The sequence below is a fragment of the Melanerpes formicivorus genome, unplaced genomic scaffold (genome assembly GCF_026170545.1).
Source record: "Melanerpes formicivorus ecotype bairdi unplaced genomic scaffold, bMelFor1.0.p_v2 SCAF_2, whole genome shotgun sequence".
In the NCBI taxonomy this organism is placed as follows: domain Eukaryota; kingdom Metazoa; phylum Chordata; class Aves; order Piciformes; family Picidae; genus Melanerpes; species Melanerpes formicivorus.
Window position 1 is genome coordinate 16,311,728 of NW_027142354.1, and position 23,154 is coordinate 16,334,881.

General features: G+C 39.3%; 1 protein-coding gene across 1 annotated transcript in view; it reads left to right on the plus strand.

The window, feature by feature from the left end:
• The window catches only part of SYNE1 (spectrin repeat containing nuclear envelope protein 1), a 317,978-nt gene that overhangs the window by 67,834 nt on the left and 226,990 nt on the right, over positions 1-23,154 (plus strand). The window contains exons 8-16 of the mRNA XM_068151740.1: positions 1,549-1,727; positions 3,533-3,729; positions 3,862-3,971; positions 6,132-6,179; positions 12,945-13,052; positions 13,833-13,970; positions 15,062-15,226; positions 18,042-18,154; positions 18,699-18,867. Of these exons, the coding sequence (XP_068007841.1) occupies positions 1,549-1,727; positions 3,533-3,729; positions 3,862-3,971; positions 6,132-6,179; positions 12,945-13,052; positions 13,833-13,970; positions 15,062-15,226; positions 18,042-18,154; positions 18,699-18,867 (1,227 nt within the window). The remainder of the gene's footprint in view (positions 1-1,548; positions 1,728-3,532; positions 3,730-3,861; positions 3,972-6,131; positions 6,180-12,944; positions 13,053-13,832; positions 13,971-15,061; positions 15,227-18,041; positions 18,155-18,698; positions 18,868-23,154) is intronic.

The window sequence follows — 23,154 nt, forward strand, 5'->3', positions numbered from 1 at the left end:
ATGGTTTTCTAAATCTTGTCCGTATGAGTTAACAAAATGAGTCACTGCTCAACAGTTAAAAATACAACAATTGACTTTGTTGCTTTTCTTTATCAAATTCCTTGGCTTTGGCTCTCTTGTGATGCAGCTTTCATGTCTCAGTGTGACACCTCAGTGATTCAGATCTTGGAAGACAAGTTACCCAGAATGATAGTAGCATTTTTATTTTAATTTATAGCTCTTTGAGATGAGCAGTGAAAAATGTGCTTCACAGAATTACTGAAACTGTAGTTCGTTGCATCAACTTTGAGTAATTTTTGACCATGGACAATCTTGCAACATCCTCTGGATATTTCATGTTAAACCCACAAATTTTTAGTCAATTTTCTTGAGAGAGTCAAGTTAATGATTTTCATTTGATGAAAGGCATGATGCAACTAACTGTCACACAACCTCAGTAACCACCAGTAGTGCACTTTGCTGACAGGACAAAGGGTAATGGATATAAATTACAACACAGGAAGTTCCACTTCAACATGAGGGGGAACTTCTTCACTGTGAGGGTCACAGAGCACTGGGACAGGCTGCCCAGAAAGGTTATGGACTCTCCTTTTCTGGAGAATTTCAAGACCCATCTGGACGTGTTCCTGTGTGACCTGTGCTAGATTCTATGGTCCTGCTCTGGCAGGGGGGTTGGACTCAATAATCTTCAGAAGTCCCTTCCAACCCCTAACATCCTGTGATCCTGTGGCAGAACATTTGCTACTCCTTCACAAGAATCGAATAGAATGGAATAGGAATAGGAATAGGAATAGAATAGAATAGAATAGAATAGAATAGAATAGAATAGAATAGAATAGAATAGAATAGAATAGAATAGAATAGGTTGGAAGAGACCTTCAAGATCATCGTGTTCAACCTATCATCCAACACCACCTAATCAACTAAACCATGCAACCAAGCACCCTATCAAGTCTCCTCCCAAACACCTCCAGTGATGGTGACTCCACCACCTCCTTGGGCAGCCCATGGGCAATCACTCTCTCTGTGTAAAACTTCCTCTTGACCTCCAGCCTAAACCTCCCCTGGCGCAGCTTGAGACTGCAAAACCACAACTGAGTTTGTATCCAAACTGTGCCATGATAAGTAAAGAATGATCCAGATAAGATCACTGAGGTATCTTCTGTTCTTTAATTGAACAAGCCTCCACTGAAATTACTGGATTACTTTAAAATTTGAATTCAAGCTATATGTGAACCATTGTCTGTCTCCTATTTCTATGGTAATTTGTCATAATAGATAACATGACCCACTTGCATGTTTTTCTAGCTGTAAGGTGGCCAGAAAGTCAATGATCACTAGATGTCTTGTACTTCTTAAATTAAGACTATATAAGGGCATATACTTCAGCATTTTTAAAGCTACTTTAATGTACAGTTAAATAAAATGCAGCATACTAATTATAACTTCTATCCAACTTTATTTTGTCAGATGTATTAGGAAATTATTTTAAAATTGATGAGAATTAAGATTATCTACAAACAGTCTATTAACATCTTTTCCCAACAGATTGAAGAGCTTACCAGCAACCTCCCACAGCTGCAGTCATTGTCTAGCAGTGCTTCTTCTGTGGAAAGTGTTGTCAGTTCAGAAACTGCAAGTCCCCCAAGCAAACGGAAGGTGGTAACCAAGGTCCAAGGAAGTGCCAGGAAGGCTTTGTTAAAATGGATACAGTACACAGCAGCAAAGTAAGTAACCTATAAATGAACTGAATTTACATATGCAGTGCAAACCTTTTTTTCAGTTTCTGAACTCTCTCAATTGGTGGTTATTATTTTGCTCTGTATTTATGTGATTATGTTCTTTTTGACAACATAGGTTGCCATATGTTACCACCCTACCACAAGCAAGTATTGAATTAATTTTACAAGCAACCATATTTCATTGTTTCTGAATAATGAATAGGATTACCTTTGACAGAATGAGGAAGAGAAAAGGCAATTAGGTGTCTAAATTACAATGTATTAGTCCTATTACCAAAAACACTCCTTATGACAATGCAAGTCCCACATCCACTTAGCATTCCTCAGTGACAGAGTTTGTAAGGTCATTAAGTTCTGGCACTTGATATCAAAACAAAGGTGACAAAAAATTATTAATATCCTTTTGCAGTTTGGTGATACAAGTATGCATTACTATGAAATTTGCCCTGATAGCTTCCACAATAAGAAAATTAAAATAAAAGATTTAAAAGAATAAAAGGGATTTATTTGTTTGAATTAAGGAATGACTGATACTTGGTCAGTTATGTGCAAATTCTGGAGGGAAAATATCCAGTTATGGAATCATGCCTCAGAGAAAAGAAATATAATTGTAAAGTTGCAGCCCTTTTCCAGTTCTTCAATAAATAGGTAGAATATAGTAAATCATAGTGCATTTGCAGTCTGATTTGGCATTCTTCCTATTGCAACGTTGTCAGTAAGAAACAGATAACTGAAAGTGGTCAGCTACAATTTCCATATGTAAACAAACAAAATACAAATAAAGAAGTGCATTAATGAAGCTGTCAGCATTATTCTGAAGAGTAGGTGGAATGTGTTCAAAGAAGACAGGATGGTACACTCAGCCTAGCCATTGCAGGTTTTAAGGGCTGGCTCATTAAAGTCAGTGAAGATGTTTCACTGATGCGAGTGAGCTTTGAATGAAGCCTTCATTCAGAGGTAGTGTCACAGTGAACCTCCCAATAGCAACACTGCCTTAATGTGTGAGTGTGTCCTCAGTCAAAGTCAAGTCTTGCAGTCTGTGGACCACCATGCCTTTCAAAATTACTTTTAAAAGAAGCAGTCAGAAGTATGATTCAATTCTGGTTACTTCCTGGTTTTATATTGCTATTGATCATTTGTGTTTATTTTTTAGTGGACAAGTGTCCTGAGTGCATGAAATTATGGCATCACTTGTGTTTTTGATAAGAGTATAAAGAACTTTTCGTGTTACATTTTTATCTCAGCAGTAATGTCACTCTTTATGCTTTGATTTTTAAAAGATAACCAATAAATGGATTTTTTTTTCATTCTTTCAATTTTTTTTTTGTTATTGTTGTTTTGGGGGGTGTTTTAGGTCTTTTTTAATGATTCTAGTGTACCTAACTGAACTGCAGTAGTCCTAATGGAGGGAGATATTAAGTTCTTTGTAGTGAGGGAGTAGTGAATGGAGTTGCATACAGACACTGTCTGTCATACAAGAACTTTGAGAATAGAATAGAATAGAATAGAATAGAATAGAATAGAATAGAATAGAATCTTAGTATACTTGACTTGTTCAAAATACTGTTGGCTTATTGCCACTAGCAAGCCCACTGAAGACAAATGCAGTATGTGTATAACAAAAAGCTTTTGGATCTTCATAAGCAGAAATTAAGTTATGCAGTGGATGCAAGGATCTGATTAGCATTGCAGGAACAAGTGGTATAGGTTTAGCAGGTAGCCGTGGTCTTCTCTTGTCTAGGCCTGACGTTATTGCATGTCACTTGTTTTTTCTTTCTTATTTTTTTTAGGCAAGTTGGAATTGAAATCAAAGATTTTGGACAAAGCTGGAGGAGTGGCGTTGCATTTCATTCCATTATTCATGCTATCCGTCCAGATTTAGTAGACATGGAAATAGTGAGGGGAAGATCAAATAGAGAAAACCTGGAAGAAGCCTTCACGCTTGCAGAAGCAGAACTAGGAATTCCAAGGCTCCTTGATCCAGAAGGTACCTAATGCAGTTGAAAATAGTTGAACTGCTTGCATGAGTTAAATCATGTGCTTATTCATAGTATGTAGAGTTTTAAGCAGAATCTTATGCCACTCAGCTAAATAATTCACTATGTTCTATACTTGTCAGATGTGGATGTTGACAAGCCAGATGAAAAGTCTGTCATGACATATGTAGCCCAGTTTCTGAAGTATTACCCTGATCCTCATCATACAGTGACTGATGTGCAGGAGAATGATGTAAGTTTCTCTTGCATACACTATTCAAAAGAGTTTATCATGAAGGGGGCTTTACAAATTCATTTTACAGCTTTCTATGATTTATTATGTTTCCTTTTGATGAGCAGTTGAAGTGAAAGGCAAGCACAGTAAAAGTGGGGAGTAATTAGCTGAGAATAAAGGAACAAGTGTTGCAGATGTTTACTAGTAGATGTAGAAAATAGAATGTTGATCCTGTGGATATTTTCTTATTTTCAGCAGTAGGAGCCACAAAGAACACAAACAATTATTATAGGTAGTAGCAAATCAATATGAGTTTCTCAAACATAACACCAATGAGACTGCAATAATTTGTTACCTGAAGCAATGCATCACTTCTGGTTTTATCTTACTGGGTTTCTGGATAAGAACAGGAATAGTCCAAGAGATTGATTAGGGCTTTTAGATTCAGGAGACTGTGACACAGATTTATTTCTACTACACAGTGATATTTGACTATTTGCTCTAAGGAATTGGTTTCGGTCATAGTCCTTGTGTTTTGGTTTTGGTTGGTTTGTTGTTTTTTTTTCCAGTTTTTTGGTTTGTGTATACCCTAGTGCATTGGCTTTGCACTAGAATGCTGTACTCAGTGATGCCAAGTGATCATGACTCACTTTATAATCCTGATCATTTGCTTTCTCCATGGCAAACACAGGAAGAACTGCTGAGACAATCTGCCTAACCCCAGCATGAGAGAAAGAGGAAACATTTTTTATCTGTTTCTTTGCATTCCTTGTAGAGTTACAGAAGAGCTTTGTAAGGAATGAATCTTCTTCCTTATGGCTCTGTATGGCTAAAGCAGCTGTAGCTTTTCTGTCCATTTCCAGTGCTTGAGCACTGGAATTTTTCATTTTGCTTTCTGCAACATTGGCCTGAGGACATCCCTGTGCTGATGGCACAGCATCCCCTCAGTGAGCAATAGGGCTGCTGAAGCAGAGGAAAGAGCACTGAAGCTTCATGCTTTACGAAGCTCCATCTTTACGAATCTAAAAAAACTAGTTACTTGCACCCCATCTGTAATCAGTGAGAGACAGGCACTATTGCAGATGACATCTTTGGTGTCCTAAATAATCTGTTTTCTGGAAGTTTGTGTTGCACAGCATTGCATAGAGTTAAAACTTAGATTAATGCCTCCCTTAGGTAATGACAGATGAAATGTTGGCAGTTGATTAAAGCACATCTGGATTTTTGTTGTTGTTGTTGGGTTTTTTTGTTTGTTTTGGTTTTGGTTTGGTTTGGGTTTTTTGTGACTGGTGTAATTCCCCCTATTCTTAGCCTTTCTGTCTTCTCCCTGAAGTCTACTATAAGGAAATATGTATCACAGAATGATAGAATCCAGGTACCTGGGAAAGAAAACCTTGCAAGAATCTTATCCCTTAAGCTCCTTGGGTAGTCCTGATTTCTTGGTTTCCAAAAGTAGTTCTAGGGTGTATTCCATCTGACCTGTTATGTGCCTGCTGTAGAATGAGATGAGATGGGCAGTAGGTGATAGATGCAGCTGTTTTTTCCTATCTGTCAAAAAAGAACCGAAAGTGTGACTATCACAGTTGCAGATGGTTATATTTAGTGAGAGGAATCCTACTGCACAGTCAAGTCTGTCAGGGTGGTTTTTTGATGGTGGGAGCAAAGGATTTCTAATCCTCTCCCTTGGCCCTCCAGCCAACTCAGCTGCCACTGTTTCTCCAAGATGTTTGCCACACATTCTTATTCAACTTACCTCCTGATGCAACACTCAATTTGTAAAGAATTTGCATTGGGAAAGTAGAGTAATGATTAAAGCTTATGCCTTATTTGTGGTCAAGGGGGAACAGCTATTTGCCTGTGTGCAGAATTTAAAATGATCTAGTATCTTATGCATGGACCAGCTACGCACATGTATAAACTTGTGTAGTCAACACATCTCAAAGAATCACAATTATTCTAAGGTAAGTAACTAGCCATTTTGTGACTAGTAAACTGGAAATCAGATCTAATACAAAACTGCTTCACTGTATAGGATACAGATACTTTATAGCATTTTAAGTACAACTTGTATTTGTACACATGTGATTCTTTTGTGCTCCCTGAACTTCTGCCTGCTTTGCTTTATTTTGTTTGCCTTTTGTTTTGTTGCTCCTTTCCCAATTTGTTTCATGTTGCTAGGAACTTCAAGCAATCCCAACTTTTGTCATTTCTTTTATGAAATTTAAGGTAAGGGTAACGTGCTGTAGAATAATTGCTTGAATTGGACCTTTCATGCTTGCTATGTTTTTTATCCTGAACTTATTTCACTTTAGATTTGGGGTGAGTTTATGTGTGCTGATTTGGTTGCTTTGCATTAATCTTTCCAAAAGGTCAAATAGACAAACATAATGAATCTAAGTCTGCTTTCTTACATGAGCTGATCATAACATCTTAATGCTTAATTTTGTAAATATTTTCACAAATATTATAGAAAAGCAAGTCAACTTTCCCATAATAAATCTCAGACTATCCTTTTAGTTTTCTTAAGTGTAGATATATACATAATATATATATACATATATACATGATGTTTCTGCTCATGTATTCTCATTTTAGATGGATATTTTTATGTGTCTTGAAGTTTATAGAGTAGATACTTGATTGTATATGTGATTGTGTAACTGGTGTGTGTGAACTGCAGGTTGGAAGGAGAGAGCATTCATGTGAAATTAATTGCATGATATGCACTGCTCCTTGGTTTTCCCCATAAATTATGATGATTCAAAAAGTAAAATAGAATAATGCTTTGACTTTGTGTCTGGCCTGAAAACTTTCTTCATAAATTTAAATTTTGCCCACTTGTCATATTGGAATTCATAAACACTTTTCTGTGATTACCTTCTTTGATGTCATTCGGCAGTTGAGTGCTCCAGTTCAGTTCAGTTCTGCAAATCAGTGGATATTCATACAATATCAGGAAAAGTACATTAAAATGCTGTTTGGAACTATCATGTAGAATAAAACATATTGCATTAGTTAAACTGAAATAAATGTGATCAGGCTTCAATAATCCTAATACTAAGTAAATCACAAATTATCCCTAAACTTTTCTTTGGCTTATGTTCTGATCTGTATGTTCCTTCAGATATGCAGGCTTTAGAAAATAATTTGCATAAATGTAAGAATAGAGCTTTGTTATTTTTGTACTAAGAGTAAGAAGCACTGTGCACTAATGGAAATCTTATTTTAAGAATGATAGTTCATTAAAACTGTATGGCGTTGGTGACAGGTTACTTGGTGTCTAAGAATCACAGAATGTTAGCAGTTTGAAGTGACCTCAAAAAATCTTCTAGTCCAGCCCTGCTGCCAGAGCAGGATCACCTAGAGTAGGTCACACAGGAATACAAACAGGTGGGTTTTGAATGTCTGCAGAGAAGGAGAATCCACAACCTCTCAAGGCAGCCTATTTCAGAGTTCTGTCACCCTCACAGTGAAAAAGTTTTCCTTTATGTTCACATAGAACCTCCTATGCTCCAGCTTGCACCCATTGCCCATGTCCTATCATTTGACATGACTGAGAAGAGCCTAGCTCCATCCTCCTGACACTCACCCTTCACATATAAACATTAAGGAGGTCACCCATCAGTCTCCTCTTCAAGCTAAAGAGACCCAGCTCCTTCAGCTTTTCCTCATTAGGGAGATGTTCTACTCCAGTTCCTTTGTGGTTCTGTGCTGTACTCTTTCAAGCAGTTGCATGTCCTTCCTGAACCAAGGGGCCCAAACCTGGACACAAAATTCCAGATACAGCCTCACCAGGGCAGAGTGGAGGGGGAGGAGAGCCTCTCTCAACCTATTAACCACACTGCTTCTAAGACACCCCAGGACACCATTGGCCTTCTTGGCCACAAGGCTATATTTCTGGCTCATGGTCACCTTCGTGTTCACCAGGACCTCCAGGTCCCTTTCCCCTTCACTGCTCTCCCACAGGTCAGTCCTCAAGGGGGAAGGGGTTGAAACCAGTCCCCCCAGGCTGGGGTCTGGGGGTGATAAGCCAGAGCCAGAGGTGAAACCAGCAGCCCGGCTGAAGTGCATGTACACTAATGCACGAAGCATGGGCAAAAAACAAGAGGAGCTGGAAGCCTTGCTGCAGCAGGAAAGTTATGATGTAGTTGCCATCACAGAGACGTGGTGGGATGACTCACATGACTGGAGTGCTGCAATTGATGGCTACAGGCTCTTCAGGAGGGACAGGCAAGGAAGAAGGGGTGGAGGGGTGGCCCTGTACGTCAGGGAGGCACTAGATGCCATTGAGACGGAGATTAGGGACGATCGGGTTGAGTGCCTGTGGGTAAGAATTAGAGGGAAGGCCAACAGGGCTGACATCCTGGTTGGAGCCTGTTATAGACCACCCAACCAGGAGGAGGATGTTGATGAGTCATTCTATAGGCAGCTTAAGGCTGTCTCAAGATTGCCTGACCTTGTTCTCATGGGTGACTTCAACTTGCCTGATATCTGCTGGGATCTTAACATAGCAGAGAAGTGGCAATCTAGGAGGTTCTTAGAATGCATGGAGGACAGCTTCTTATCCCAGGTGCTGCGAGAGCCTACCAGGGGCAAGGCTATGCTTGACCTCCTCTTCACCAATAGGGAAGGGTTGGTGGGTGATGTGGTGGTCGGAGGGTGCTTAGGGGCCAGTGACCACGAGATAATTGAATTCTCATTATTTGGTCAAGCTAGGAAGGGCAGCAAGAAGACCTCCACTCTGGATTTCTGGAGGGCAGACTTCAGGCTACTCAAGGAACTAATTCAGAGGGTTCCTTGGGATAAAGCCCTTAAAAATAAAGGGGTCCAGGAGAGCTGGTCCTACTTCAAGGAAGAACTGTTGAAGGCTCAGGGACAGGCTGTGCCAATGTGCCGGAAGATGAGCCGCCGGGGCAGACGGCCAGCCTGGATGGTTAAAGAACTTTTAATGGAACTAAGGGAAAAAAAGAGGGTGTATCACCTTTGGAAGCGAGGGGAGGCAACCCGTGAAAAATTTAAGGATGTTGCTAGGTCTTGCAGGAAGAAAATTAGGGAGGCAAAAGCGCATTTGGAGCTTAGTCTGGCCTCTGCTGTGAAGGACAACAAAAAGTCCTTCTATAAATACATTAATAGTAAGAGGAAGGGCAGAGACAACCTCCACTCCTTGGTGGACACGGAGGGGAACGTTGTGATAAGGGATGAGGAAAAGGCAGAGATACTTAACACCTTCTTTGCCTCAATTTTTACTAGCAGGACAGAATGTCTTCCAGACAGCTGGCCTGCAGAGCTGGCAGAAGGAGGCAGGGAGCAGCATAGTTTTCCACTGTTCCAAAATGGGGTAGTTGGTGATCTGCTCAGCCGCCTGGATCCCCACAAGTCCATGGGACCAGATGGGATCCATCCTAGGGTGCTGAGAGAGCTGGCAGAGGAGCTGGCCAAGCCGCTTTCCATCATTTTTCAGTAGTCCTGGCTCACTGGCGAGGTCCCAGAGGACTGGAAGCTGGCCAATGTGGTGCCCATCCATAAGAAGGGCCGGTTGGATGAGCCAGGGAATTACAGGCCTGTCAGCCTGACCTCAGTGCCAGGCAAGATCATGGAACAGGTCATCCTGAGTGCAATAACACAGCACTTAGAGGATGGCCAAGGGATCAGGCCCAGCCAGCATGGATTTAGGAAGGGCAGGTCCTGCCTGACCAACCTGATCTCCTTCTATGAGCAGGTGACCCGCCTGGTGGATGTGGGGAGGCCTGTGGATGTAGTTTACCTGGACTTCAGCAAGGCCTTTGACACCGTCCCCCATAGCAAACTCCTGGCCAAGCTGTCAGCCCATGGCTTGGACAGCAGCACTCTGAGCTGGGTTAGGAACTGGCTGGATGGCCGAACCCAGAGAGTGGTGGTGAATGGTGCCACATCCAGCTGGCGGCCAGTCACTAGTGGAGTCCCCCAGGGATCAGTGCTGGGCCCTGTGCTCTTTAACATCTTTATTGATGATCTGGATGAGGGCATTGAGTCTATCATCAGTAAATTTGCTGATGACACCAAGCTGGGGACAGGAGTTGATCTGCTAGAGGGTAGAGAGGCTTTGCAGAGAGACCTGGACAGGCTGGACAGATGGGCAGAGTCCAACGGCATGAGATTTAACGCATCCAAGTGCCGGGTTCTGCACATTGGCCACAGCAACCCCATGCAGTGCTACAGGCTGGGGTCAGAGTGGCTGGAGAGCAGCCAGGCAGAGAGGGACCTGGGGGTGCTGGTTGATGGTAGGATGAACATGAGCCTGCAGTGTGCCCAGGCAGCCAAGAGGGCCAATGGCATCCTGGCCTGCATTAAGAACAGTGTGGCCAGCAGGAGCAGGGAGGTCATTCTGCCCCTGTACACTGCACTGGTTAGGCCACACCTCGAGTACTGTGTCCAGTTCTGGGCCCCTCAGTTTAGGAAGGATGTTGACTTGCTGGAACGAGTCCAGAGAAGGGCAACGAAGTTAGTGAGGGGCTTGGAACACAAGCCCTATGAGGAGAGACTGAGGGAGCTGGGGCTGCTTAGCCTGGAGAGGAGGAGACTCAGAGGTGACCTTATTGCTCTCTACAACTACCTGAAGGGAGGTTGTAAACAGGCAGAGGTTGGTCTCTTCTCCCAGGCAGCCAGCACCAGAACAAGAGGACACAGTCTCAGGCTGCACCAGGGGAAGTTCAGGCTGGAGGTCAGGAGGAAGTTTTACACGGAGAGAGTGATTGCCCATTGGAATGGGCTGCCTGGGGAGGTGGTGGAGTTGCCGTGACTGGAGGTGTTCAGGAGGAGACTTGACAGGGTGCTTGCTTACATGGGTTAGTTGATTGGGTGGTGTTGGGTGATAGGTTGGACGTGATGATCTTGAAGGTCTCTTCCAACCTGGTCTATTCTATTCTATTCTATTCTATTCTATTCTATTCTATTCTATTCTATTCTATTCTATTCTATTCTATTCTATTCTGTTCTGTTCTGTTCTGTTCTGTTCTGTTCTGTTCTGTTCTGTTCTATACTGATATGTAGCCTTGTTCTTTCCCAGATGCAAGACTCTACACTTGCCCTTGTTAAATGTCATTGAATTTCTCACAACTCTCCAGCCTGTCCAGGTCTCACTGAATGGCAGCACAGCCTTCAAGTGTGTCAACCACTCCTCCCAGTTTTATGTCATCAGCAAACTTGCTGACAGTGCACTCTGTGCCCTCATCCAGGTCAATGATGAATATATTGAGTAGTACTGGTCTCAGTACTGACCCCTTAGGACCTCCACTAGATGCAGGCCTCCAACTAGACTCTGTCCCATTGACCACAACTCTGACTTCTCTCCTTCAACCAGTTCAGATGAATATGATACTTTAATGTTGGATTACCCAAACTGAGACTGCAAAATGCTTTTGTATCTATAGAGGAGCAGAAAACCAAGTTAGCAGGTGATAAATGATGCACTGAACTGGAAAACTGTGAAAATGGAGGAATAAATTAAAATAAAGTGCATTGTTGCACAGTGTGTTTAGCAGCATTCCGTTAGGCGGTTGTTGAAACACCTATGTCTTCTGCATTTAAGCATTTGTTAAAAAAAAAGTATAAATAGCAAACATTACATCAAGCTCAATGCCACTTGTTAACTTTTAATTTAATGTCAGAGACATGGTATGTGATTTAAGAGGGGTGTGACCATTCCTGTGTTCTTTAGGTACTTTAGAGGTGTTCTTGATTCCTATGATATTCTAGTTCAAAATTACTTGGTCCAACCCAGGTTTAGCCATTTTTAAGTCACATTGACAGGAATTTTGTAAAATAACTATTTTGCACACATTGTTGTATGAAGTTGCCGCCACAAAGATGCTTACCTTTGAGAGGTGATTCTCAGTGATTATAGCTTGCAGCACAGCCTTTTACAAAACTGAATACACAATGTGAACTAGAAGTGCCACAATTCTGTGCGTAGTATACTTACTCTCTTCCTGACATCAAGAATATCTTGCTTCAAGTTTCAGTTAGTAGGATTGTTGTAAGACTTTGAATCCATTAATAGACATAGTTTGGTATTGCCTTTAATTGGCTTCTTTCCCAGTGTAGGATCTTTTCTCAAAAGGAAGTAGTTTCTTAAATGCAGTCAGTGGCTATTCCTCTTCATCACATAGTAAAATTTTTCTTCTCTCATGTGATACTTGAAATTTAATCATTCATTTTAGGTAATTAACTCATGTGATGTGGTGTTGCATTTGTTTGCTTTGATAGTTCTGGTTTGGACAAATTTTACAGTAATATGGCTTCTTTGGTTTCAAAGAGTGGCTTCTGATTAGTTGGAAATTTGAGACAGACATACCATACTTGATCAGCCTACTTAGCACAGTGCATAAAGACATTTCTGTTACCTGACAACCTTCTCATGTAGCATGCTCATAGACCTGAGATTTCCTGTTTGTATTCTTCTATTCACTGCCAAACCACTGAATTCTGCAGAGAACTTAGCCCTGCAAATAGTACCGTGACAGATTGAAGTGTTGAAGCAAAAGTGTAAACCAAATAAGCTGTTCCTCACATTCATAAAAATGCATGGAAGGAAAAGAAACTTAATAAAATTGGGATTTCCTTTATTTCTTTTCTGACCGTGGAGCTTGTGGAGTTTGAAGTCAAGAATTGTCCTGGAGTCACCCAGAAAAATAGCTTTTTCTTTCTTTTTTTTTTTTTTTTTTTCCCTTTTTCTCCAGCAATAGCAGACTAGGTAACAGATGATAAAATAATTTCCTGTCTCAGCTCAGTTAATTTCTACAATTAACTGTTGAGGTGTATGAACTTTCTGTTCACAATTAGACTGTATGATGTTAAGTGATGAGAGAATTAGGCCCAGATATTCCATTTGCTTTCACTACAACTAATGGCCTTGACTGGCTAGAGAGATGTTAATTTGTGGACTACAGCTGACACCTCTCCTAATAGACTACAAATTATTTCTCTGTGTGTGTGTACTGTACTAAATCATAGAGGGAAGACAGACTGATGCTGAGAGACCTAAAAGTGTGGGCAGAACAATTTGAAAGAGACTTAGCCCGAGCACAGGTGGCAGAAACAAGCTTACAGGAGAAATACCAGGTAAGCAATACAGAAAAATTTGTGTAAGACATTATTGTCATCACTGTGTCACACGTACTGCACTATTTTCTGTGGTCTGTATATATGCAAGTCAATATACTCTAGCTTAAAGAAATAAGGACACAAACTGCCTTGCCTTTTACTGGTGGAAGAATTCTAATGTCATCTCTAGCTTTGCCACACAGAGCAGTGCACAGATGGTTTCCCTAACACAGAGCTTTTTCTAGCAGTGTGAAGAAGGACTGTCCTAGTTAGAAGTGAGCCTGTGTCTGTGCAGTCCTTCCACATCCTGCATGATATAGCTCTGATAGTAGGTAGGACTGAAGGCTGTATGAGGTGACAGGTACAAAGGCCAGGGCTTAGAGAAGTTTTAACCTCTCTCTCAAAGGTTAATACCTACACTGACAATATAAATTTTGACCTAAATTTTCTCCTGAAGCTCAGGTCTTCTCTGAAATCACCTACTCTCTGTCCCAAGTAGCATTTAATTTGTATGCTAGTTTATTTGATATTGTTTCCTTTCATATATTGTTCAAGCATTTGATAACTGAGGGGAAATACACAAGTTCTACCTGTATTTCCCTGGATGATTCTATAGTCTTTTATAACCTTTAATAAAATGCATTTCAGTGTAAATATACAACTTTACTGCTATTTCTCTTTAGAAGGAATAGAACTCTATCAGTAAAAAAATTGCTGTATGTTTTACTACTCCATCAATGTAGAATAATTTAATTCTTTGTCTTTGTACTATATTGATTTGTTTTTCTCTTTTTGCAGTCATTTAAGCATTTCAGAGTACAATATGAGGTAAAAAGGAAGCAGATTGAACTTGCAACCCAGTCATTAAGGAAAGATGGAAAATTATCACTTGATCAAGCTATGGTGAAACAAGCATGGGAGAGAGTTTCTTCCAGGGTAAGTTGAAAATTATCTCACTGTATATTTTTAATTAAATGGAGGATGAGAATTTCAAATCATGTAGACACCTGTTTACTGTTTATGTTTTTAGACATTAGGAACCTAAAAATGGACCAAGTTTCTACCACTGTTGAATTACTTTGCATATGTTTTGACATTTACTGCACTAACATGTTTAAGATTGCTCAAAAATAAAATATGAACTTTAAGAAAATTACTTACAGTGCTTAAACAAGCACAAAACATTGTTGATAAAATAGTGCACAGTGCTCCTTTGAAATGCACTTTTACTGTCAATTCCTAGTTACCTGAAAAATGGTCATGTTTCTAATAGAACTTTAAAAAGACATCAGTGTAATGCTGAATATGTTACCATTAAATGAGGCTTTACTGCTATTTTTTACCTTGTGGCAATAGTAAAAAATTAATATTAGTATTTGTGATAATAATCTTGTAGCAATTGAATGAAAAATCCCAAGCATCTTACTCCCTAATAAGTTATTGAGTCATTATTTTGCAGTGTATATTGATCAGTATTTCTTAAAATGTCATAGATTTAATAGAGGACCTGTTTAAAAATGTTCTGGAGTTTTGACATCATTTTCATTATTTTTACACTCCCATAACTAGGATTACCGATAAGATTCAATATTTTACTTCTATATTCTCAACTCCACAGCCTTTTTAGACTCATTTGCATGTTAGACAGAAACACTATATTCAAAACAGAGATAAAAATAATTTATGCAAGACCATGACATAAATGATATTAAGTGAAAGAAGGTCTCACATGCCTTGCTGTGCCTGTTAACTAAAGAAATTCCAGATCTCTAGCTTATCAATTATTTCAGTTTATATGTGGTTGGCTCACTATTCTGGAAGGGAAATATGTGAATCAGTGAATCCTTATAGAGATTTTGTTGCCTGTGAGAATGCTTTAATTTCAGAACTAATGTGACATAACATGCCTAGGTTTATGTCTCAAACATACTCTGTGGGATTTTGGTCTTACCAGTATAAAATCCTAAGGTACTTGTTTGTATAATTAAGTGAGGAAGAAATTTCAGCCCTCTTATTTTATTTCCTAGCTACTTGATTGGCATATACAGCTTGATAAATCTCTTCCTGCACCCTTGGGGGCCATAGGGGCTTGGCTTTATAGAGCAGAAGCTGCTCTGAGGGAGGAAGTAACTGTTCACCAAGCTCATGAAGAAACAGCAAATACAATACACCGGAAGCTTGAACAACATAAGGTAGATCTACAAGCATTCATTCTGTGCATTATACATTGTTGTTTCCAGAGCCATAAATGATCCACACTGTACAAGGAAATAATTTTATTTCTAGCTTCTGTGGGTGGTGTCATCTTGATGGTAGCTAAAACTAGCTGCCTTTTAGTGATGACTTGAACTGTGATATATGTGTATCTTACAAGCAATATTTAAAATTGCTTTTGAATGCTCCTACTTCTTTTATCTGCAAGATATCCAGTATTAATACTTTAAATGTTCCCCTATTTCAGGATTGCTATTGGGTAATATTCTATAGAACCAGAAGTTGGGTACATTGGTCAACCAATAAGTGAAACAGAAACAGGTGAAACAGAAAAGAGAGGAAAAGCTTCTAGTCAGTGCAGGTGATATGCACTAGGGGGAAAAGTCCCCTCTGCTGTGGTAAACAGGAAACAAACAAACAAAACTTTGCCATTCTTTGCTGAGTTGAAATTTAGTTTATATTGCTTTTTTCCCCCCTCTGTCACACTACTGTTTCAAAATTCAATTGTGGTCTTGTTATTTTTGTCTTTAGGGTATGGGTGAGGTTTCTCTTAAAGAATTAATGGCATATAATGGAAAGCTGACAAGTGGTGTAGTCATCTTGACCCAGCTGTTACAGACAATTCTAGTTATCTGGAAAATCAGTTTGGTCTTCTGATTACTTTTTATTACAATAGTGGCAGCTTTTTGGACTTAAGTGGTGGCTAATAAAATTTAACCAAGGCATTATTAAAATCTCTAAGGAAGATGCTGTTTTCCTTCAAGGTATAGTCTCTTGTAATTCTCAAGGTCATTAACTTTCTTGTAATCCCAAATGTTTCAGGATTCATAAGGTTTAACATTTGTTTGAAAATGCAAGTCAAACAGTTTTCTGTTCTTATAATGTGAACACTATAGACTTCCTTTTGATACATTCATAAGAAATCCAAAAAGAATGTGTCCTAAGCTCTGTTGCTTTTTCATCAGAAATGCTGTGGTAAGGGATTTTTGTGTCAACAAATAAACTTTGATTTAGGTTAGTCTGTGCCGAGAGTAGTTTTCCCATGAGGATGGGATGGCAAAAGCTCTGAGAAGCAGTATGTGTGATTATATCAGTTCTTGGAGTTTGTTTTGTGGTTCAGCTTTGCACAGGTGAATCCTAATGTGGTTTTAGATGGTACCAGAGATGGATTAATGTATTTTTTCAGTCCTTGTTTCCTAGGTTGTTATTGGCATTGGTTTGTTACAGTTTTGTTCAGATGACATCATCAGTTTCTCATCTGACAATAAGTCATTTTAGTGAATTTTATAGCTTATGGCCATTTTGAAGCTAATACCAAATGTCTCATCTTATTTGGATAAACCTTCATGGAAACAGAAAATAACTTAAGTTTATTTTGGTTAATATTGCCACCAAGATCCAGAAACTAAGAATAATATCTGTGCTTGTTGAGGGTCATTTTGCATAGCAGGATTTCACTTCATGAGAACAGTATATAAAAGTTTTCTTGGGCTTTCAGCTGATGTTAGATGAAACTACTGGGATTTGTTTTGAATAGCCAATGCATGTTAGGGACATCCCTTTCTGATCAGCAAGGTCTCAAATGCAGCCAGCTGAGATACCTGTTCCAAGTCTTTTCTTTACATGAATGTTAGTCACAGGTTCCCCTCACTAAATTTTTCACCATAGTAAATCAATGCATCATTTGCATCTGAGAAAGCCTAATATATTTCTGTTCACAACAAGGTGTTGGCTGAAGTGGAAAACAATAAAAATACAGGTGGGTTGATGGGGCTGGTGGGATCATTTAGTGAGCTGAGCCAATGAATTACCATTAATTTCTGCTCTGTAAATACTGGGTGTTGATTAGAGAGAAACCTTTAATCAGCACGAAGGAATAAACAGACATCTGTGATCAGTATACAAACCTGCATTTTGTTCCCTCAGGTGAGAAAGGGGGACCTTTGCATAATTTCCTTGGTTACTAGGCTTCGGAGTACTTTATGCCAGGAGGTGTCTGTATGCAGTAAATTATGCGCTGTTCTGTGTCGTGTCAGCCACTGGAGACTTGGCGTGTTATTGTTACGGTTTCTCTTTGAAGACTGCTGCCAGTCATTCATTTTAATATGTAATCTCCAGGAAGCCGTTTGAAGCAGTGTTGCTTAGCTACAGTTGAAATGTGCTCTGCTGTAAGGTTTTTGCTGGTAAAATTCTTATCACACAAATGCAGCGCGGGTACCACATTCTGCATTCACTTGTGTAATATAGAGAGAGCAATCCTGAAACCTTTTGATGCTGAAAGAGTGAAAAGTTACTAAATACTGGATATATATTTGCATGAGGAGCTATGGGTCGTCTGCCGGTGTATAGTGGAGCAGATTAATTGCTGAAAATTTGAATCTGTACTTAATAAAGGTTAGTATCTGTTAGAAGCATGTAAAGAGAAGATTTACCAAGATTATGCTGTTGTGATGTTGGAGTATTCAGACTGCAGTTCAGGGATTATTTAATAGTTAAGATTTCTTGTTGTGTTAAACCTTTGCAGTGTTTAAAGTCTTCGGTAATTATTAGAAAGAGCTTTAGTAGAGCATTTTATAAGGGGGTTCCCTATGTAAATGTTCAGGTTGATGTAAATGCTTTGTGGTATGCATAACCTTGCATGCAAATGTGAAAGCATGATCAAATAGTTAACTACATTGAGTCATCAGTGCAGGCTTAAAATTGTGCTTATTAGTTAGCCTACTGTGAGCCTTCTCTCTTTCTGTGTCTCATTCTGTTCCCTCCCGCTCACTCTCTTTCTTAAAATCAAATCAGGATCTGCTGAAAAACATAGATGGTCACAAAAAGGCATTCCATGAGATCCACAGAGCCAGGTCTGTTAACGGAGTTCCTGTTCCATCTGACCAATTAGAGGATATGGCAGAGAGGTAAGGCTTTGAATCCGAAATATAAATCCTCTGTGAATGAAAGGGAACCTGTTTGCTTTTTAATCTGTTCACATAGCAGTCACTCTCTAATTATGTTTCTTAGTGGCAGGCATGAAAAATTGGAAGGAAAAACCTCCTAGAATGTGCATAAAAATATACTGAAAAGCCTAATGCTTTAAGGATTGATGAGAAAACAAGCTATAGGTTTTGGAAGGGAATACTTTTTTACATTGATCCTGCTATTACATGTCCCTGGAAGAAATGTTATGTAACAACAGCCAGGATGCATCTAGAAAAAGAAAGAAAAATGACTTTACAAAACTTAGTATCAGATGTAAATCAATGATCTATTTGAATAAACAGAAATGCAGTTAATTTGCTACTTAGAAGCTGTCATCAGAATTATCATCTTACATAATTAAATGTTTGTAGACTGAATTCAGTGAAAGATAAGAAAAATATATAAACTATTACTAAAGCTTTCAGTCTCTCCTACAAAAATGAATGCTGCTGTTATTTTACTATAGTGTGATTCATTTCATAGGTTTAATTTTGTTGTCTCTTCATCTGAGCTCCATCTGTTGAAGATGGAGTTTCTGGAACTGAAGTATCGTCTACTGTCACTCTTAGTCCTTGCAGAATCTAAGTTAAAATCATGGATTATCAAATATGGAAGGCGAGAATCTGTGGAGCTACTCCTTCAAAATTATATTGTAAGTTGGAGTTTCTGTCTTTCTATAACTGTTTTTTAAATATTTATATTTAAGATTGCTGGAAATTGGGAAAAGGGGGGGGGATATTGGGAAACAAAGCAACAAACAAACCACCACCCACAACCAGCAAAAGAAATGAGACTTGCCAATAATCAACTTTATGACTGCATTTTTATGTAACATCTTGTCAGAGGTCTTTCCCATGGAAGAAGTGTAGTCAAAAGGCTAAAAAGTACCTTTCCGGGCTCCATCCCCAGGAAGGTAACAAAGCAACTCATCCTTGGTTCTGTCCTTAGGCATATCAAGGACAAGAGGGTCATTAAGAGCAGTCAACATGGTTTTACCAAGGGGAAGTCATGTTTAACCAGTGTGATAGCCTTTATGAGTACATAAACAGGTGGATAGATGATGGTAGAGCAGTGGATATGGTTTATCTTGATTTCAGTAAAGCAATTGTCTCCCACTGCATCCTCACAGCTAAACTGAGGAAGTGTGGTCTGGATGATCAGGCAGTGAGGTGGATTGTGAGCTGGTTGAAGGAAAGAAATCAGAGAGTTGTGGTCAATGGGATGGAGTCTAATTGGAGGCCTGCATCTAGTGGAGGTCCTAAGGGGTCAGTACTGGGACCAACACTATTTAATATATTCATCAACAGCCTGGATGAGGGCACAGAGTGCACTGTCAGCAGGTTTGCTGATGACACAAGGCTGGGTGAAGTGGCTGACACACCAAAGGATTGTGCTGCCATTCAGCAAGACTTAGGATGGAGATTTGGTCAGGGAGAAACTGAGTGAAATTCAGCAAGGGCAAGTGTAGAGTCTTGCATCTGGGAAAGAACCCCATATACCAGTATAGGCTGGGGACTGACCTGTTGGAGAGCAGTGAAGAGAAAAAGGACCTGGGGGTCCTAGTGGCTGGAAGGTTGACTGTGAGCCAGCAATGTACCCTTGTGGACAAGAAGGCCAATGGTATCCTGGGGTGTCTTAGAAGGAGTGTGGTCAGTAGGTCAAGAGAGGTCCTCTTCCCTCTCTGCTCTGCCCTGGTGAGGCCGTATCTGGAATTTTGTGTCCAGGTTTGGGACCCTCAGTTCAGGAAGGACAGGCAACTGCTTGAAGGAGTACAGCACAGAGCCACAAAGGAATTGAAGTGAGTGGAACATCTCCTTTATGAGGAAAGGCTGAAGGAGCTGGGCCTCTTTAGCTTGAAGAGGAGATTGATGGGTGACCTTCTTAATATGTAATTTGCATAAATATGTAAAGGGTGAGTGCCAAGAGGATGGAGTCAAGCTCTTCTTGGTGGTGCCCAATGACAGGACAAGGGGCAATGGGTGGAATTTGAAGCACAGAAGTTCCATGTGAACATGAGGAGAAACTTTTTCACTGTGAGGGTGACAACACTGGAACAGGATGCCTAGGGGAGTTGTGGAGTCTCCCTGTCTGGAGATATTCAAGACCTACCTGGATGCATTCCAGTGTGATCTGGTATAGGTGATCCTGCTCTGGCAGGGGGGGTGGACTACATGATCTTTCAAGGACCCTTCCAGCACTTAGCATTCTGTGATTCTGTGAAAGTAATTCTCCTTGCCCCATTTTTTAAAACATAGAAATAATGTCCCAGCTTCTGTCTGACCAGCAACATAGAAAGCATATCTGGAAATTCCAAATTCTAGATTTTCACTTGCCTTAGGTAGCAATTCCAAAGAACTTAATTTCATCTTTTTCAGCTGAATAGATGCACTTTATAGTGAATATAGACAGGTTAAGCATTGGGATAGAGGTTGATTTTGGCATTCAGTTCCCCCACAGTACTTTTTTTATATATTACAAATGATGAAAAAAAAAACCCACAAGGATATTCTGCCTTTGTGTAGTTGTTCAATATACTATACTGATAGGGGAATAATTTTGTTCTCTTAAAGAATGTACTTCTCCTGTTCAGAATTAGTATATTCAATTCATTACTTTATTCCATTTCTGGTAAGAAGTTGCTCCAGCTCTGCATTATCCATATATCATTTTAAGAAGCAGAGGCTACTGACTTAGAAATACTAATTGATGTATTCCCTTTCAGTTTTGTGATGAAGTATCTTGCTAAATCCACATTTGCAGTGCCAAGTGGCTGGTAGAACAGTACCACTGCTGCACTTCCACATTAGAGTGTAAGGGACTCCTTCAAAAGCATGTCATGGCTAAATATTTTTTCCACTTCTGTCTAATCTGTATGAGGAAATTTGCCCAGGAGAAAATTGTTGTGAAAGAATTCATAGAGTTACCGAACCACTCAGAGCCAAGACACTGAAGAGAAAGTTGAAACTAAATAAAGTTCCTCTGCAAAGGCAGAACTGAAGATCTGTTATTCACACTTTTCTCTTTCTATGTTTAAACTTTAACAGTTAGGGACAAATGGAAATTCAGAAGTTAAGCTTTGTTTTAAACAAGCTTTGCAAAATTCAGATGATTCTTTAAAATAACATAGTTTGCTAGAGTGATGTGTAATGTCTAGGACTTCTAGACTAATTGTTTACTCTGTAAGACCATCACAAAAACTACCAAAAGGTGACAAGGGGAAAAAAATGAGGAAGTGGATAGCTTGATTTTTGGGTTATTATTGTATATAACTTTCTCTTTGGTGGTGGTGGTTTTGTTTATGTTTTGTTTAAATTGAACATTAAGTGTTGGATTTGTATGGCATTTTGTGATTATCTCAATTATTCTTGTGCTTCAGACCCCTAATGCTGAGATGGTTGTTAGGGGAAGGAAAATGTTTCATTGCATCATTTATGAAGCTGCATCACATGAAAATGAGGAAATTGAGACAAGTAGATAAATAGATCTCAGTTTGATTCTTGACGTCCTTGACATCTGGCTTCTTCCAGGGGTCCAGTGATAGAAGGAGACTTTACTTGATTTGACTTACCTGGGAGCAATTTTCTAGGACCAAGAGCCAAGTGTTACTCTTCCAGTAAATTAAGAGTCTTACATAGGAAAGCTGTTGTCAGTGACTATATTAGTAGGAGATAAAAATGTAAGTTTGTTTGTCTGCCAAAAAGCAGACTGAATAACGTCAGCATTCTAGGAACATGTATGGTTAGGATCTGGATAGAACATATGCCTGGAAAATATTTATTTGTACTGTAACTTATAAAGTGGTGCTTGTTACTGCATCCCATCATCTTTTCATTTGTCTGTCCTATATGAGAAGTACAGGTCAGGATAATTTGCACACCATCAACCCCAAAAATATACTGTACTGGAGTCTCAGCTATGGTAGAGATATTAGGTACAATTATCCTTGGATTTTAACCCATAGAACTGGCATTGCTATATTAGACCAATATGCTACCCAGATTTGGGGAAAGGCACCTTGTCAGATAGGAGACAATATTGATCAGTAAAATGTCTATATTTAGTTTTTGAAAATATTTCCAATTTCTCTTGAGATTAATATTGTATAAGTAGTTTGTTGCAGTCTCTTGGAGACTTTAGTCTTGGAGATTTTAGTTCAGGGTAAAATGTTTCCTTGTTTATAAATATATTTCTAACTTGTGTACTAGGTAACTGTGGTAATTTGACATAGGAACTGCAAAAAGTTAAAGTTAGAAGATTATATATACATATACACAGTCTTTGGAAGATGAAATTTTAAAACTGTTTTTCATGTTTATATTATGTAGGTACATGAATGCACAAAATTTAATTCTCCTCTTCAAAGTACATTGAATTTTGACCTCCTATGAAATCTAGTTTCCAAATGTCACACCTAGTGCATACAGAATTTTGTCTGTTCTGACATTTCAAAGCTTGTGTGCACCTGTGTGAAATATACTTGCCTTATTTTTGTAGGTCAATAACTGTGGAGGCATGGGAGGTGGTTTAAGCAACAAAACCATTGCAAAACTCTAGATAAGTACATTAGACAAGGTGATATAAAAGTCAGATAAAAGAGCAGGGGTTCTTTCTTTTTGAACAGTGATAATGCAAGATATAGAATTGTATATCACATTTAAAGGAAGTAACATTTCCAAGAGACAATACCATAAGGAGTAAAGAGGCATAAATTATAAAAACCCAAAACTTTGTGACCAAAATATTTCCATATAAATCATTCATTGCTCTTTTACATATTGCACAGCTCAAATATCACCCACAAAGGAAAAGCACTGTGTGACACTTAGTGCACAAAGAAATACTGCTTTTCCTCTTTACTTAGTCTTATTTTTATTGATTAGCAAAGAGGTAAAGGAATGCTAAAGGCTAACTCAAATGTTTTTTATCTCTTAAAGTGAAA